Raw genomic sequence first — 17,849 nt, 5'->3', positions numbered from 1 at the left:
TCCTATAAAGGACATAAGACGTTTTAAACAAAACTACCTAGAAAGGTTCCTATAAAGGACATAAGACGTTTTAAACAAAACTACCTAGAAAGGTTCCTATAAAGGACATGAAACGTTTTAAACAAAACTAACTAGACAATGCTCCTATAAAGGACACGAAGGGTCTTAGAGAAGACTGCTTGGAAAGGTTGATATGATTGTCTTGGACAAGACTACCTGGAGAGGTAAGAAATTCTTTGATTGCTTCTGAATTGTCTTTGAAGAAAGACTTGGAATGAGGTATTTAGAATTGTATCTGTGAGCGTTGAGGTTGAATCGTTGATACGATCGCATTTGTACTGTAATTGGATGATAACATCCTTTTGAATTATGGAGTGACCTGAAAAGGCAGCATTAGTTTTATGCAATGTCATGATGCATGTGTCATGTAATGAGATTCTCAAAATAAATGAGAATTATGCATGTATGGAGATTCCATATTTTAGGATGTAAGTAATACAGGCGTAAGAAGGCCAATTACACAACCATGCTCCTTGTATGATACTAGAGTGATCCCTCCGAAATCAGAAGTCTTGAGAGACGTGTCCTTTAACCTGAAGGAAGTATCTTTAGAGAGAACTCAAATTTTACCATGTCTTGCCTGATATGTATTGCCCCAGTGTTTGAACTCTTGAAAAAGAATGCCCCTAGTCAATAGGATTCTTGATTGTAAGTATTGATTTGAATGTGAAGCAGGTGCCTTTCAGAGTGAGTCATGCGTTCCGATCACGCCTGATGGACAGTGATTTGCTGAGTGCTCAAGAATGAGATGATATTTGCTGTAAAATTACCTGAAGAGGTCCTTGGAAAGAATGGGAAATTGTCTTAAACAAGACTGCGCTTTAAACAAAGCTCAAAGGGATATGTCTGTGCAGAGGGTCGAAGAGATTCCTATAGAGGATAAAGACTGTTTTAAGGAATGTGGGGTTTTAAACAAAACTTAGGCAAAAAACATCTTGAAGAAGATTACCCTAGAAAGGATGGTGAACTGTCTTAGAGAAGACTATGTACTTTAAACAAAGTTTGACAAGATTCTTGGAAGCATAAGAGAAGTTTGAATATGTCTTAAAAAGACTAACTGAAAAAGTTAAGAGATGTCTTACAAAAGACTACCTAGAAAAGGCTCTTAGAAAGGAATATGTCTTAGAGAAGACTATTTGAAAGGGTTTGAAAATAGAAAGGATAAGGAGATGGGTCTTTAAAAGACTATCTGAAAGGGTTTGAAAATAGAAAGGATAGGAAAATGTGTCTTAAAAGACTATCTGAAAAGGGTTCCTAGAAAGGGTGAGAAGTATTTGAACATGTCTTGAAGAAGACTATATGGACGAATTGAGAAGTATCCTATAAAGGTTTCTAGAAAGGATGTGAGAGTGGTATTGACACCATCTGATACTGAGTGACCTTTGCAACATGCCCCAGATAATGGACTTGCCCCATGGGCTATTCAGCGTCCTTGAGAGATTCCATGGATCTTGATAAGATTGCCCCATGTAAATGGGATAATGACGGGTTATGCCCTGTGTACACCTTAGCTATCTCAGTCATGTGTAAGAGATGTTTCTTCTTTTGACGAGCTTTTAAAGCTACTTCGTCGGTCAGTAGGATTTTTAGCCATTAGCCATGCTCCATGCAACTTCTCTCTGATGTTTAAACATCTGAATCCACATAGACAAGTGTACTTTGTAATGAAATTCATAAGATGCGAATGCATATGTCTGTCTTGAAAGTTTAAAACATTTTTTTTGAGTAAAACGAAGTTTTTTTTTTTGTAAGAAAGTGATATCAACTCAAGAGTTATAGTAGACCTTAAGGAGTCGGGATACCTTTGGTAACGATATGCTTTCGAACTAACCACGCTTCAGTTAGGACTTTTAAGGGTTGTAACGTGGCCTGGTTCACGGTTTTAAGAAACAAAGGATAGTGGCTCAAAGTTTATTTGTACCCATCCCAGTCTTCGTGATGTTCTCCAGTCCTATGCTCAGTTAGCTATGCATTTAGTCTCCAAAAGAATTAGGGAATTATGACATTGACATGATGGTTCAAAAACCAAAGGTTTATCTGCAAAGGCAGTCATTCTCCTTTTTGTAATATCTTACTTTTGTCGAGGGTATGTGGTGACCTCTTTTCGACTTTGTTATCCCTAACTTTTGCCGGAACTGTTCATTTTAAAACTACAGTCAGCGGGATGCCCCAATTTTGCCTAAGTCTCCTTAATAGGTTTTGACTTAGCAGGCTCTTGTATTGCTTTCGTGGATATTGACTGCCGGATTTAATGATGATGGGGAACCATCGGTGATTATGTTCAAAAGAACAATTTGGAATGATTAAGTTAACTGAGCAGCTACCCTATCCCCGGTTATGTATTAAGGGTTTTATTTTATATGAAGGAAAACTCCTACTTCTTTAGGCTCAAAGGGGTTGACAAGGGATTAACATCCTTATATCTCCGTTATTTAGGAATTGAAACAATGCCTGTACATCGTCAACACGGTCTGTTCGAAAGCGTAGTGTATGAAATTGTGGTATCGTTTTCGTCATTCTCCCTCTAAAGGTGTACGACTTTAACGAGAGTTGAATATCGCAAATGAGAAAACCGAGTAAAAACACAGTTTTAAATATAGTGAGAACACTAGGAGTAAATCAAGACAAACGTAAGTAATGCATTAATGATTATTGTAAAGTACACAGCATATGTCGTAAGACTAATGTTTAAACAAACGGAAAAAACTTGCGAATGAAAACAAAACTAATGATCTAAGAAATCCTCCTTCTAGCCACCTATGGTATTAGACTTGCGAGGATCTTCGAACTCAATGAGCCCTTTTTCAATCAAATCTTGGATCTTGTGCTTCAATGGCCCACAATCCTCAGTATCATGGCCAGGACTATCTGAATGATAAGCGCACCTAGCATGATGCTTGTACCCGGGAGCGGGGTTAGCTGGAGCTGAGTATGGAGGTAGCAGAGTTACCAAGCTCTGACTGAGCAGATGTTGCAGAGCTTGAGACAGCGGCATGTGCAATGGAGTGAATGATCGTTTTGGCTTGGACCTCCAGGTGCGTTGGCCACCCTGTTGCTTTTGCTGATCCATTGATCTCTTCTGCTGAAATCTTGTTGGATAATATGGTCGGGATGTTAGGTTATCCTTCCCAATGGACCCTTGTTCTGGAGATAGAAGAGGAATCTTCTCTTAATGTCATGAAAATGATGTGTATGCCATGCATGATATGCATGATATCCTTTTTTTGAATAAAATATGATGCAAGAATGCCCCTGATGTATGATGAATGGAAAAAGAAATAATAAAAAAAATGATCAACACATATATATACATATAGCACATAATCACATAAGTTCATAGGTTCGACGTAGCGGCTCTTGGGAGCCAACCTTATTATAGGGGGTTCTAGAAGGTCTCATGGGGTCGTTCGTAGCCTCCGAGACTTTTTTGTCTCTTCGGATTCTAGAACAACTCATTTTATCCACGAGGTTCGAATTTTTGGGGTAGGTTCTCGGAGAGATCAGCCAAGTATCCAGTCCTGCCCTCAACAAAGTCAAACCTCGTTTTGGACATTTCCGAATACTCAACCCACTCCGAGTGGAGTTATCAATGAGACTCGTAGGCGATTCATGTCCCCTATTGATCTCAAAGTTAACTCCCACACTTAGGGTTTTAACACGACATAATATCCAGCAGTGCATAAAAAAATATAACAGGCAATAAAATATAAATATATTCACATAAGCGATTAGATATAAACATATCCTAAATAATTAAATATTTTTAGATAAAAATAAATAAATAAACAAAATTAAAAAAAATAAAAATAAAAATAATTACAAACCCTGAAAAAGTCACGTTAGCCAAACCCTAAAAAAAAGTTGTCAAACCTAAACCCTGCCAAATCCTAAAACCTATAGGAGCATAGTATTCACCATTTAAGTTGTCCCCAGCAGAGTCGCCAGCTATAGCAACCTGCCCTAAAATTAGAGGTTTTAGAGTCGCCACCTATTCTACCAAGGCGAATAGGAAACCTATGCAATTAAGAGATTTAGGGTAAGATACTATATTCGGGTTAAGGGAAGGTGTTAGGCACCCAAAACCCTTTCCTAAAGGTTAACATTGCAAAGATGAAGGTTTGTGGCAAAAAGATAAAGAAAGATGACAGACAGTAAATAGAATTAAAGGCTAATTATTTGAACATGATTAGAGTTTGGAAGAGGGGGACTCGCCTTGTTGCCAAGTGCCTACGTACCTCCTTATGGAGGACCAGAGTCTACGTAGTTCGGGGAAGGGTTGTACGCCCTTAGAATTTGAATAGAAGGTGTTTGAAATTGTTTGCGCTTTAAAAAGCGTTTTTGAATTGTCTAATTGATGAGGATGAAAATCCATAGTTTAGTATTGTAGTTTTGAAAGGTTTTGAGGAGTGTTTTAGGATGTGGGGCGTACAACCCTGATTTGATTTAGCACTATTAACCGCAACGATCAATAGATTCGATCGCCATAGTTAAAAGATTGGAATTGCATCACTACCAATTTTAATTGATTGATTCGATTATCACTAATAATGAATTAAGGTATTTTTTAATAATTTTTAATAATTAATTTGTATCGCTACCCCTCGTAATCGATTGATTCGATTAAAAAGAATAACGAATTTGAAGTTAGGAAAAAAACGGAGAAGATTAATCATCACAACTAATAAGATAGTTGTAACCATTTAATCGAATATGATTTAATTTGTATTTTAATTAAATAATATTTTAATTTGTCCATTTTGTTAGCCCAAATTATTTGTTGAGATTAATTTTGCGTAAGTATAAAAATAGAACTTTCTCAACTACGTTCGAGACACTTTCATCGTCTCGTACTCAATTGTCTAGAATTATGCTTTTGGATGCGGAAACACACCTTTTCAACGCATACTCGTTACCTTTAATTTCGTAAACGGCATATGCGTTAAAAACTCATTATTCTAAAATAATTTAAAACTTTCATTCTCGTAATAAAATGGTAGAGGATTCACTTAATGTCTCTCATGAGACAATCCTCATGTCCCTTAGTCCCTTAGGGAACTACTCACGCATGTCTAATGGTAAAACGATTAAAGCATTGACATACATGATGATAGAAAATAGTAATAATTATGATAATAAAAATAAGAACCTGAATTAAAAGAAAGGAATGTTTGAATAAAAAGCTCCAATGAAGTGTTTGAGTATAATGCTTGATAGAAGAAAAGTTGCAAAGAAAATCAGCTTAGTATAGTAAACCTAGGGTATGACATCCTTTTGTTTCTCCCTAAATCCAAATATATAAAGGCTAATTCCATGATTACAAGAGTAAAATAGCCTAAATCACAAAAAGTAAGAGAAAGCGCAATAAAAGAAAGAGAATATGTAACTGCTTTGGGCTGCTATAGGGGTGTAGTGTAGGTTATGACTGTAGTCATGATGACCGTAATGATGTTTTTCTTTAAACTAACATTCATAAAGTAACAATTCTCAAGATATCGCCAACACATCAATCCACAAGAAACCATCTACATACAATAAGAACGTGAACACCACCAATAAATATTTTGGAAGCTACATTGTGAAACTCAAACATTGATAATGAAAGCATTTTTCATGGAAAGAATGAAACTTAAAGAAGTTTGGAAAATATCTCTAGGATGGATTGCAAGTGCATAAGAAATTTGGTGCAAAGTCGGTGTTCTTTCATAATCTCTTATCTTGTAACTAAATATTTATTTTATTTATCTAACATTCTTATATTTTACATCAGAAACAAATGCATACAAAAGCCATTGAGAATATATTACATGTAAAAACCATTGAACTTGAAAAACAATGGGTATGCAACAAAACTAACATTTTTTCTTCACCAAGATTAATAGTGATGATGATGAATAAGATTCGTCAAAAAATTTGTACTTGTCATTTGAAACCAAAATAATGTAAAATATTTTTTTTGTGTTTTAATAAATAAGATGTGTGTGTGTGCGCAAATGACTAATACAAGTCACATGTGCAAGTTCTTAGAATATGGTCACAATAGTAGAAGATGCAAAAATGATAAACAACTTAGAATTATTCGATGGAAAATGCAACAATTGTTACTGAGCCACCTACACAAGCAAGTTAGGCTCCATCTATCAAAAAAGTACCTAAGAAGTTGATTAATTAACTACAATTTATTTACTTATTTATGCATGAATGTTAACGGTTTGTATGTTTTTTAGTAAGGGAGACCCAAAGGTAGTGTGAACAAGGATGGGCCAAAGAAGCAAGCAACTAAATTATCAATGAAAAAGAGCCAAGCATCTGCATCTCATGTATTTGAACCTGAACAAGCTGCAAGTCATGTCCTTAAACCTGAACCACTTGCAAATCATGTTCCTGAACTTGAACAAGTTGCATCTCCTGAATCTGATCCACCTCCATCTTATGTACCTGAACCTGAACAAGTTGCACATCATGAACTTGAAAAAGCTGCAAGTCATGTCCCTGAACTTGAACAAGCTGCATATCATGTACCTCAACCTGAACCACCTGCAATTCCGGTATCTAAATTTGACACTCAAGCATTTGTTGAGCAAAATATTCACTTGAAAAAGTTTTCTTAGTTAGACCTTGTGTAGCAACCTGCCCTAAAATTAGAGGTTTTAGAGTCGCCACCTATTCTACCAAGGCGAATAGGAAACCTATGCAATTAAGAGATTTAGGGTAAGATACTATATTCGGGTTAAGGGAAGGTGTTAGGCACCCAAAACCCTTTCCTAAAGGTTAACATTGCAAAGATGAAGGTTTGTGGCAAAAAGATAAAGAAAGATGACAGACAGTAAATAGAATTAAAGGCTAATTATTTGAACATGATTAGAGTTTGGAAGAGGGGGAATCGCCTTGTTGCCAAGTGCCTACGTACCTCCTTATGGAGGATCAGAGTCTACGTAGTTCGGGGAAGGGTTGTACGCCCTTAGAATTTGAATAGAAGGTGTTTGAAATTGTTTGCGCTTTAAAAAGCGTTTTTGAATTGTCTAATTGATGAGGATGAAAATCCATAGTTTAGTATTGTAGTTTTGAAAGGTTTTGAGGAGTGTTTTAGGATGTGGGGCGTACAACCCTGATTTGATTTAGCACTATTAACCGCAACGATCAATAGATTCGATCGCCATAGTTAAAAGATTGGAATTGCATCACTACCAATTTTAATCGATTAATTCGATTATCACTAATAATGAATTAAGGTATTTTTTAATAATTTTTAATAATTAATTTGTATCGCTACCCCTCGTAATCGATTGATTCGATTAAAAAGAATAACGAATTTGAAGTTAGGAAAAAAACGGAGAAGATTAATCATCACAACTAATAAGATAGTTGTAACCATTTAATCGAATATGATTTAATTTGTATTTTAATTAAATAATATTTTAATTAAAATCATTGTTGACCATAGCGATTAATCGATTTAATCGGCGCGAACAACAAATTAAAATCTTTAATATAACTATTATATAATTATTTTATTAAAAAAAATAATTATCTACTAATTAATATATTAAAAAGATATTTCAATTAAAATAAATAAGTAATTAAAATTATTTGAATTTATTCAAGGTTATAATCCTTTGTGGTGATTGTGAGGGTTCATGATATGGGAGGTCAAGGCTGGGACGTTAGATCCAGAGTTAATGAGGAGTTGATGGTCAGATCATATGAATGCATGATGAACCCCATAGGCACAGGCGCACAGGATCATGTTAGAAAATTCAGAAAAATAAATAGGCAAAGGGGAGGCTCGAACCGGTGACCTCCCCCTCACCAGCACTTAACACAACCAACACATCACATACATGCACGCGTTAAATGAACACAACGAATGAAACAGATACAAAACTATGTCATGAAGGTGATAAAACACGCGCCAATTTTCAAACGGACGAATCAGATGATGACAACTCATCATCTTCTCCAACACACCTGCAAAAAACCTGTAGAATTTGCTACGAATCTGTTGCGATTCTGTTCGTAGCAAAAACCCCCTGAAAAATAGCGATTAACATATGCACCCATATAAATCTTTCGCGACACATCAAAACTCTTCGTTTAAGCCATGCGAACCTAATGCCAACCTCGTTTTAGTCTAATTTTAGCCCTAACGAAAACCCCCAAATTCAAATTAAGAACCCTAACTCGGCCTCCAATGGCCGAGTATGATTCACGCACCAAAACTCAAAGAAAACAATCCAGAAACGTTTAACACGTCTTCACCAATCAAAATATGCAATCAATCAATAATAATAGCGTATGAATCATGCAAATCGATCAAGTTTTAGAAACTACATACCACGGCCAATTGGAGGATTATCTGGGGTTGTTGATGTAGAGCAGCGATCCAGACACGTTCCAAATCACCTGAGGAATCTTTTGGAACCTTTAAATCTCCCTAAAAGCCTCAGATTCTTTGAAACCGAATTTGAGTTTCTTGATGACTTTTGAGTTCTTGTACGTGTGCCTCTTTCTCCAGAATTTCCTCCCCTAATCCTATGCCATCTATTCACTACTTATAGAAGAGTGAATTAGGTTAAGAATTATAGCCCAAGGCCTCTTGAAATCCAATCTTGCCATTTGAGAAAAATTGGTTTTATTCTTGAATTGAAACTTTCTATTTTTTGATCAAATTTGTTCCAAACTTTCTTCCATCAATATGCACGAAAATTATATTATATTTGTCATTAATATTGATTGGAATCAATCTATATGTACTTATTTAACAAAATATTTGATTTTCCACTTAGTTAAATCATTAAAAATGAGATAAAAATCATATTAAATCAAATAATGAGTCAAATTTCGTGGCATATGGTTTTGGGCATGCTAGTGACTTGTGGACCAAGTTTGTATCATAAAACCATAGGCCCATTTGCAAAATTTCTCAATTTGAACTTTCTTTTTTCACATTTGGTCCTCCAAAATCACCCAACTTTGATCAAGCATATCTCACTCAATTTTTAAGCTATGAGGGAGTTCTAATACTTTTTGGAAACCTCAAAGTGTCCTCTACAAGCCACTTTGTAACATATTTTTCAAATGGAGCTTTTATCTTGATCATATCCTCTCTGACAAAAAACTGCTTTTGAAGGATGCCTGAAAATGACCTGTAATCTTTTGCACTGTATCTCTCAAATGAATCATTTCTAGCCCTGGCTTGTGAGAGACAAAGTTGTAGGGAATCCAATTTCCTTCAAAATAGGCTTTGAGTGGGGCATTTTTGATGTTCCATGTGAAAGTTATGCCCAGTCAAAGTTGGGTTGACTTTCTCCTAAGAAACCCTAATTTGAACCTTTTTGTATTTGTTCATCTCTGAGTTTCTATTAATGGAATCATGATCAATCTTTGATCAAATGATGGTTATGCACCTCTATACTTGATGTTTGACCAATGATCGTAGGTTTGAATCATGCTTTGATTGTAGTTGACCTCTGGATCATCTGGACTTTGAATGGGTAATCTTTGGGACTGGATCTTGAATTTTGAATCATTGTAGATGGAATATGGGAGGCAAATTTTGGGGTATGAAACCCTGAAACATTGACATCATTGCTAAATGATGAAGACTATGGAGAAAATGTGATCCTAGATATTCAAACACTTAGTATTAACAAAAGTCCAACCAAACAACCTACTCCTGCCAAGCGAACATTAAGTGGTGTTAGAAATTTCATTGGTGTAAGACCCAAAATATCTAAGTCAACTAAGTCTCCAGCCAAACTACCAAATCCTGCTAAGGAAACTACTTACAAGCCAAGTATAAGTGATCTTGTAAGTTATGCAATGGTCATTATTGTGTTATACTTAGTTTCATTCATGTCTGAATTATGCTAAAATCGTGCTATCATTATAAGTAAAAAGCATGATATCAAATGAGTTAAATATTAAGCCAATATTCATCCAAATATAACTATTAAACATTAAGCCAACATTTAACTGGATTCCTGGTATGAGCTTAACAGGTTTCTTAATGATCAATTTCAGTCCAATTTCATATCAACATTAAGCCAACATTAACTAATTTGAGTCCAACAATTTAATTGTTACTATGCAAAATTTTCCCAACATTAACATTTCATTTCAATACAAAAAGTTTTTGCCAGCCTTAATTCAATTTCATTACCAAAACATTGTCAATACATAAAAAATACACATTAAACAACTCTTAAGTGAATCCTTCAACAATTACATTTGAATATAAAGTACACATTAAACACAAACGAGATTACAATAAGTAACATTTTCATTTTTTTCAAAATATTTCTCTAATTTCAGTTTGTTCTTCAAACTCTTATTCATCTTCTTAGAATCTCCATACAACTCCTTCAAATAACTCATAACTTCATTCATGTTACTCTCATCTTCATTTTCAGCTTTTGCTCCCATATCTTCATCCCATATAAATAAATCACAAGTGTCATCACCTCTCCAAAATGGACATCTCCAAAAAAGCTTACCTTTGTCGGGTCCCTTATTGCACTGATACGATATCATTTGACCTTGTCAACTATACAAATGTAGACCTCGACTTTTTATAGATGAGGATGACATGAATGATACATTGGTTGAATTTGTCTTTGAAGATAACATTGCTTCTGCAATGACATTTATAGTTGGAAAGAATGGGGGAAAGGAAGAACGAGTATGTCAAAGAATTAGGGCACACACGATACCTGGTTGGGTTTTTATTGACCATTCCAAAAAGTAAATAAATAAACTTTTCATGCAAGGAAATCTATTTGACAACTCCAATAAATAATAAAATATAAAAAAAATCCACTTGTACTATCATATCAACTTCCGTTAGTCAGATCTAACGTCACGACGACAAATCTTTGGAGAATGACTCTTTTACGAAATTTGTTAAATAAACGACAAGTAAAAATAACTAATTTTACAAAGACCTTAACGTATTGAATCCTTTAATCAATGCAATTTTATTATATTTTATCTCATGTGACCTGAATTCATCAATTCAACCAAAGCATATTACATTCTAATTAATATTTTTAATATAAATAAAATACTTTAAAACAATTTTTAATTCTTAAATTAAAATCTAAAAGTAACTTTACATTTAAATTTACAATTACATCTACATGAATGATTACCCCAAATAGTAAGTAAATAAATATAGAAAGTCACACTTCATTTTGGCAATTAATCCAAATGGCAACAACACAACGCAGACGGGTCCGGATTGTCTGACGTTTACGCGGTAACGTCACTCTACCTTTGGAACACTTAAAATCGTTGGATAAATCATGTGCTTAACAAAATGCCACGTGACCTTCTTTTTTGTTTAATTTCTTGAAATGAAAAAAACTCAAGAAGAAAGATAACTGTTACAACATTGACGGTAGCAGGAGAAGCTTCGTCGGCTTGCGCCATAACTATTGAAAACGTGGATGGCTAAAGACGAAAGCAAGGTGGGAGATGATCGGAAACAGAAACAAGGTGAGAACAACAAGAAGATTCCGGCAACGCAAACCAGATGTGGGATGGCCGGAGATGGAAACAAGGTGGGAGATGACGGAAAATAGAAACAAGGCGAGAGAGGCCGATGATGACAACATCAAGAAACGGCAAGAAGATGATATGGCGGAGGTGTTGGTGAACCGGTGATCTGTGTGTACTGTGAAGTAGTGCACCTGAACTAGGTGTTTTAATTTTCAAATTAAAAAATAGAGACGTGGCATTATTAAGAATGTTAGATTTATCTAATGGACAAAAATAGTTGAACTGCACTCTACCTTTGGCGCCCAAACGTCAGTGAATCCATTTCCAACGCAGACACAGATAAAGTAACCCAATAATTTCTCTCCACTTTCCTTCCACTAGCAGCCATAAAAAAAAACACTGTCACAAGAAACAAGAAAGAGCAACGAAACCACACCAATGGAGTGGATGATGCGAAAGACCAAGACCAAGACGAAGAAAAAGCCGCCTCGATTGGAGCGACTCAACGCCAAAAAGAACATCAATTACCAACTCCCCACCACCACCGCCGCCGCCATCCCATCTCCTTCTCCATCTCCATCTCCCTCCGATGAAGAAACCAGTCTCCGTGTATTAGGAATCGACGGCGAATTCGACCGTATCTTTCAGAGTTTGGGCCTTTCCGGTCCTGAGGATTTCTCTATCCCAACACAAGATTGGGAAGCTCGAAAGGTTCGCTCTTCCAACGTTGGTTCAATTTCAGTTTCTGAGGATTCTGCTGTTGTGATTGTTAGGGATTCGCCTTCTTCTTCGGGGGAACATAATGTTAGGGGTGTTGTTGATCCGCTCAGAAACGGTGAAAGGAGTGTGCTTTTTACGGATTCGGGTTCTTTCACTACTTCACATGATTATGATAGTGATGGTGGTGGGGAGAGAACGGTGTTTCCTTATGGGTGGCTTAAACCCACTTTTTCTTCGTGGCAAAAGGGTACCATTCTCGGAAAGGGTTCTTTTGGAACGGTTTATGAATGCCTCACCGAGTAAGTTTATTATCATTGAATGCTTACTAGTTTGATAAATAATGTACATACATGAACACACAAGTTGCTCTAGTTTAGCCGGTAAAGCATAACATCCAGTTGTTTTATATCATCCAATTGCTTGATGAAGATTAAGTCATCCAATTGTTTAAGTTTTATGTTTTGCCTTTTGTTTCGACTGACGAAATATGCTTGTTCTTTTCTTGCAGCGATGGAAACTTTTATGCGGTGAAAGAGGTGTCTTTGTTGGATGATGGTCACCAGGGAAGACAAAGCATTTTCCAACTTCAGCAGGTGGGAGGAGTTAGTCTTGGAATTTAATTTGATGAATTGTTCATTTCATCTTGTATATTAGTATTTTTTTATGCATTATCTTTCTGAACTTCTTTTCAGGAAATATCTCTTTTGAGTAGGTTTCAACATGAAAACATAGTTCGATATTATGGCTCTGACAAGGTATGTTCTTATCTAGTGTGCAAGTTTATTTTATTTTGTAGAATGTGATTGGATTTTCATGACTGAGGAATTTGAAATCAGCATTTTGCAAGTGTGGTGGCATTTCTTTTGCTGAAAACCCGCTTTCTTCATTGAGAATCTTGGAAATTATGATAATCCTCAGATTACATAGTCTTTTGTAAGTTTGTTTACTGTGATGAGAAGAGGAAATGATATATCTTTGTAACATCAATTGGGTCTAATTAGATACCAGAGTGCTATTTAAAGGAGGTAAGTTGTTCATAATATGGGTCATTTAGAAGATAAACGTGGTAAAAACTTTTTTCGGATCCTACGCTTAATGCTTATGCAACAAAAATGGAAAATGTTTTCTTCAAACATTCTTGTATTCCTATTAAAAAGGTGAATCAATTATTTTCATCTAGATCATGTAATGTTGAAGTTATCAATTGATACATACATTCATTTGAGAATGTTGCAGTTCAAAATCCTTTTCGTCGTTAGAGCTGTCTTTATATAAATTTTGAAGCGCAAATGCACATTAAGGTTTCCTAAAAAAAATGAAAATCTCTTTCTAGGTTGCAAATCTTTATTTTCTTAATCTATTCTGCTTCCTTTACAATGTATAGTATTTAAAGAGGTTCTTTGTAGGTTTTCTCAGCTACCAATGGTTTTAAATTGCGGTCCACAACCGCAATTGCACCCGCAATATTGCGGATACGGTTGCCTCCGCAACCGCATCGGACCGCAATTGCGGTGTGATTTTAAAATTACGCCTCCGGCTATATTAAGAACCACATCATACAATTTCAATCATGTTTCTTCAAGTATTTTCATCAAAAATCAAAATATTAGAATCCTAAAACCCAATTTACTTCTTTTGTTATGAAAAAAACTTAACATCAAGTATTTTTCAACATTGTATTTCAAATACTTCCCTATAAAAACTCAGACTGCAAGGGCCACAATGCGCATCGCAACAACCGCAATGACCGCAATCGCAGCAGCCGCAACCGCATCCGCACTTTAAAACCATACCTTAATTTTTCCATTTAACAAAAATAGTTTGATTTGAATTTTTCTTGTTCTTCGAATTCGTTTTAATGATTATTAACTAACTAAATAATGCCTAATTACATATTTTTCTTGTTTTATAGATTGTGCTTATTAAGTACATATGTTTTTGTTTAGTTATCCATTCTTTAAATTTGGAGTAAATTCTGATTTTAGTCCTCAAATCACAATTTTTAAAAATGGAAATAGCTCAATGGTTTCAAGATGTCATGCGATGATCAAAATTCATTTGAGGGCCAATTTGTTGTCACTGATCTTTTGTAGACCAAATAAATATCCAAATGTTATTGAGGACCAACTTAAAAATTTACTCAAATTATTTTTCTGTCTAGTTCTGTTCACTTAACAGCAATTGCATTGCTAGTGTTTTTATCTCCGTCTCTTTGTTATTTATATATTTATGTTTTGGATTTCTCAGAATGAAAGCACACTGTATATATTCCTTGAGCTTGTGTCAAAAGGGTCATTGGCCAGTCTTTATCAAAGCTATCACCTAAATGATTCTCAAGTTTCTGCATACACAAGACAGATTTTATATGGCTTGAAGTATCTTCATGAAAATGATGTGGTCCACAGGTAACATGAGTGGATTTGTTATCATTAGGCAAGCAATTCAATGACTAATTCTACAACAATAACAATTTTATTTCTCAAATTTACACTTATTTATTGCGAAGGGTCAAGGGATTTTTAATGTTATAGGGAAATATATTTGAAAGTTTTTTTTAATAAAGGAGGTTCTTCAAACTATATCTGTGTGTGCACATGTTCAACTTTGTTAAAACTAGAATCTTATTCCAGGTAGAAACTGGGTGTCAGGGCATATCTTACAGGGTTATGATTGACATTTTAAAATTCAGCTTCTATAAATTCTTTGGAACTTATTAAGCTTAGTGTCATTCATGATATTCAAAGTCTATTTAGGTCTTGAAATTTGGTCTTGTACTCCATTTTAATTTAAAACTACATCAGTAAATCTTTTTACCCAATAATTTGCATCCAGTAAATCTTTTCGCAGTGAATTTTTTTTTCTGATATGAAAATGCACAACATTGAACCACTGTAAAAAAAGATGAAACTAGGATGGAGTGCTTGGTCATTGATTTCTGATATATCTTGAATTTATATTTATTTGCTGTGTGTCTGCACTCTAATCTTTTCAATTCAAATATTACATTTTAAAGGGATATCAAGTGTTCTAATATACTGGTTGATGTAAATGGTTCGGTCAAGCTTGCAGATTTTGGGTTGGCAAAGGTAATCTTCCGCAAAACTGAATTTCTCTTTTTCGGAATTTTGCTAATACACAATCCCCAAATGCTGGCTGCTCGAACTCATAACTCATAATTTTAGTTCTTTTACATTCTCAGGCAACAAAATTAAATGATGTTAAATCAAGCAAAGGCTCCCCATACTGGATGGCTCCCGAGGTTTGCCTCAGCCCTTGTAGAATCTTTTTAATGTAATACTTTCAAAGTGATGAAGTAGAATGAGATAATGTTTTTATATGACTGTCTAATTTATTTGCACCTTTTAACACATATCCTGAATGTTGATTTAATACCATAAAATTTAACCATCCATAAATTAGTCTATTGCAGTATATATATGTTTCCGTTCATTTTCCTGATAAATGAATTTTTATGCAAGTGAGCTTTTCAAAATTTTGGCTGATTTAACTTTGAATTTTTTGACCATAGGTTGTTAACTTAAGAAACCAAGGTTACGGGCTAGCGGCTGATATATGGAGCTTAGGATGCACGGTTTTAGAGATGTTGACGAGGCAGCCACCTTACTCTGAATTAGAAGGAGTATGTAACACTTATTATAATCTTCTTAAGTTTGTTACTTTCCCATTTTCCTTGCTGTTTTTGCTATTCCATTCCTTTGAATCACCTTATGAATATTTAATGTTTGGAATTTAGTTTAGTTGGCTGCTTTGTCTAGAATCATTAAGTTAGATATACTAACTGTACTTGCTTTTCCATTTGGATAATTGGTGATAATATCGATATATATTTTTTTGTCACTACAGATGCAAGCAATATTTCGGATTGGTCGGGGTGAACTTCCACCGATTCCTGAATCTCTATCTAATGATGCCCGAGATTTCATTCTTAAATGCTTACAAGTTAACCCAAGTAAACGGCCAACTGCAGCTCAGCTATCAAATCATCCATTTCTAAGGAGACGATTAAGCGCAGGTTCTCCACGTATTAATAGTATTGTTCAGCCTTAAATGCTCTTGAACACATCCTATATGACACTGTGATGGTCAAATTTATCCTCTATTTCTCAAGTTGATCCCTACACCTCTTGAGTTTAGACTGGTGAAAATAACCATGAAAAGTAGCATGGGTTTGCGCAATATGTACTGGAGTTAGACCTCGAAACACTCACTGGTTTGCTTATCTCTATCACCTCCTGTGTTGAACCACCACGCCGATCCCATGCTGAAGATAATTTCATCAAAAGGCAAGACTGCATTAACAAAAGCAAGAGTTCCAGGATGCTAAATTTTCACCTTTATGTCACACAAGAAGAAGCAATGGCTCCTTATCTTGCAGTAAGGAACTTCTTAAGACTGGAGGGGGGAGTCGGAGAAGTAAAGAGGAGATACTCTTCAATTCCAATCAAGTGCTCTTTCCTGTAGTATGCAGTCAAAAGGAGATTGCAAATTTGCAATGAGCCTGCACAATTGGTCATTTGGAACGGAGTTGTCGAAACTTGCAGTCATATCGCTTCTACCGTTGCTTTTCAAGTCATAATTCCAATCCTAAAGCAATGGTTATTGCATTATCTGCCCATATACTCACTTGATCCAATCAGGGGCTCATACTCTTGGAATTGTTATTGCATGGAAATTCTACATTCACTAGTATTGCAAAGTGGTTGCTGATATTTGGTCATGAAAGATGCTGCAGCTAGTGTACAAATGTTGTGTTATCTATGCCATTAGAGTGCGAAGTTGTACATGAGTTTTTTGTGTGCAGTTAAACTGTATATAATTGCTGCACTTTTTTTTCTAGGAAACTACAATAATTTTATCTAGTTTGTTTTTATTTTGTGAATTGATTCTTGTATCTTTAGAATGCAAAAAGTGTTCTCTCAAATGTAGGTGAACCTTAACTCATTTGTTGATGGTGACCTTGTATTGTACTCTGGCTTTATTGCTAAAAATGAAGAAAGTGTTATATTTTTCTTTTGCAATCTTATATATAATGAATAGGTGAAGCTTAGTGACATGTGCTTGAGACTCGGTTCCTCTCAATTTCTCTAAACAGAACTAAGAAATTGTTAGAATAATAACACCAAGTTGGATTCGAACCGAGATGAGCACACTCTCAAATCTCGAGCTTTCTCCAGCCGACCAACCCTTAGGGGTTAGTCGTTACATTACTTTAATGGTTTGATTTTATTGTTGAGAGAGATTAACAGAAAATACTGATTGAGAGGATCTGGTTCCCAGGTACTTGTTATCTTAGCTTCATGTTATGGTTAATATTATATTAATTTGTGAATCTGACCTTGTTCGCTGAGTTGCTTGTTGTTGCTCATTTTTTAATCTTAGGAGTACTATTTTATTTTCTCCCCTTGTTATTTTATTTATTTATTTATTTATTTATTGCTAGATGCACATGTCCCTGTGATCTGTTGGACTAAATTATTGAATATACAGGTGAATTATTGGATACCACGGACATCATTATGACAGAAGTTTTTATTTTCATTTTCATAGAAGAT

At 35.1% G+C, this 17,849-nt stretch overlaps 1 protein-coding gene across 1 annotated transcript; it reads left to right on the top strand.

Moving 5' to 3' along the window:
- Positions 1-11,875: 11,875 nt before the first annotated feature.
- LOC131603094 (mitogen-activated protein kinase kinase kinase 1-like) lies at positions 11,876-17,176 on the top strand. Its single transcript, XM_058875349.1, has 8 exons — positions 11,876-12,575; positions 12,785-12,869; positions 12,969-13,031; positions 14,524-14,681; positions 15,290-15,362; positions 15,476-15,535; positions 15,806-15,916; positions 16,141-17,176. The coding sequence occupies exons 1-8, from the start codon at positions 11,995-11,997 to the stop codon at positions 16,342-16,344; spliced, it is 1,335 nt and encodes a 444-aa protein (XP_058731332.1). The 5' UTR covers positions 11,876-11,994; the 3' UTR covers positions 16,345-17,176.
- Positions 17,177-17,849: the final 673 nt, after the last annotated feature.

The sequence above is a fragment of the Vicia villosa genome, linkage group LG5 (assembly GCF_029867415.1).
Source record: "Vicia villosa cultivar HV-30 ecotype Madison, WI linkage group LG5, Vvil1.0, whole genome shotgun sequence".
In the NCBI taxonomy this organism is placed as follows: Eukaryota; Viridiplantae; Streptophyta; class Magnoliopsida; order Fabales; family Fabaceae; genus Vicia; species Vicia villosa.
This window is presented reverse-complemented; position numbering and strand designations above follow the sequence as displayed.

Coding starts and splice junctions, on each gene's coding strand:
- LOC131603094 (XM_058875349.1), top strand. CDS start 11,995: ATGGAGTGGATGATGCGAAAGACCAAGACCAAGACGAAGAAAAAGCCG. Junction 13,032..14,523: donor GATATTATGGCTCTGACAAG/GTATGTTCTTAT, acceptor TGGATTTCTCAG/AATGAAAGCACACTGTATAT. Junction 15,363..15,475: donor CAGATTTTGGGTTGGCAAAG/GTAATCTTCCGC, acceptor TTACATTCTCAG/GCAACAAAATTAAATGATGT.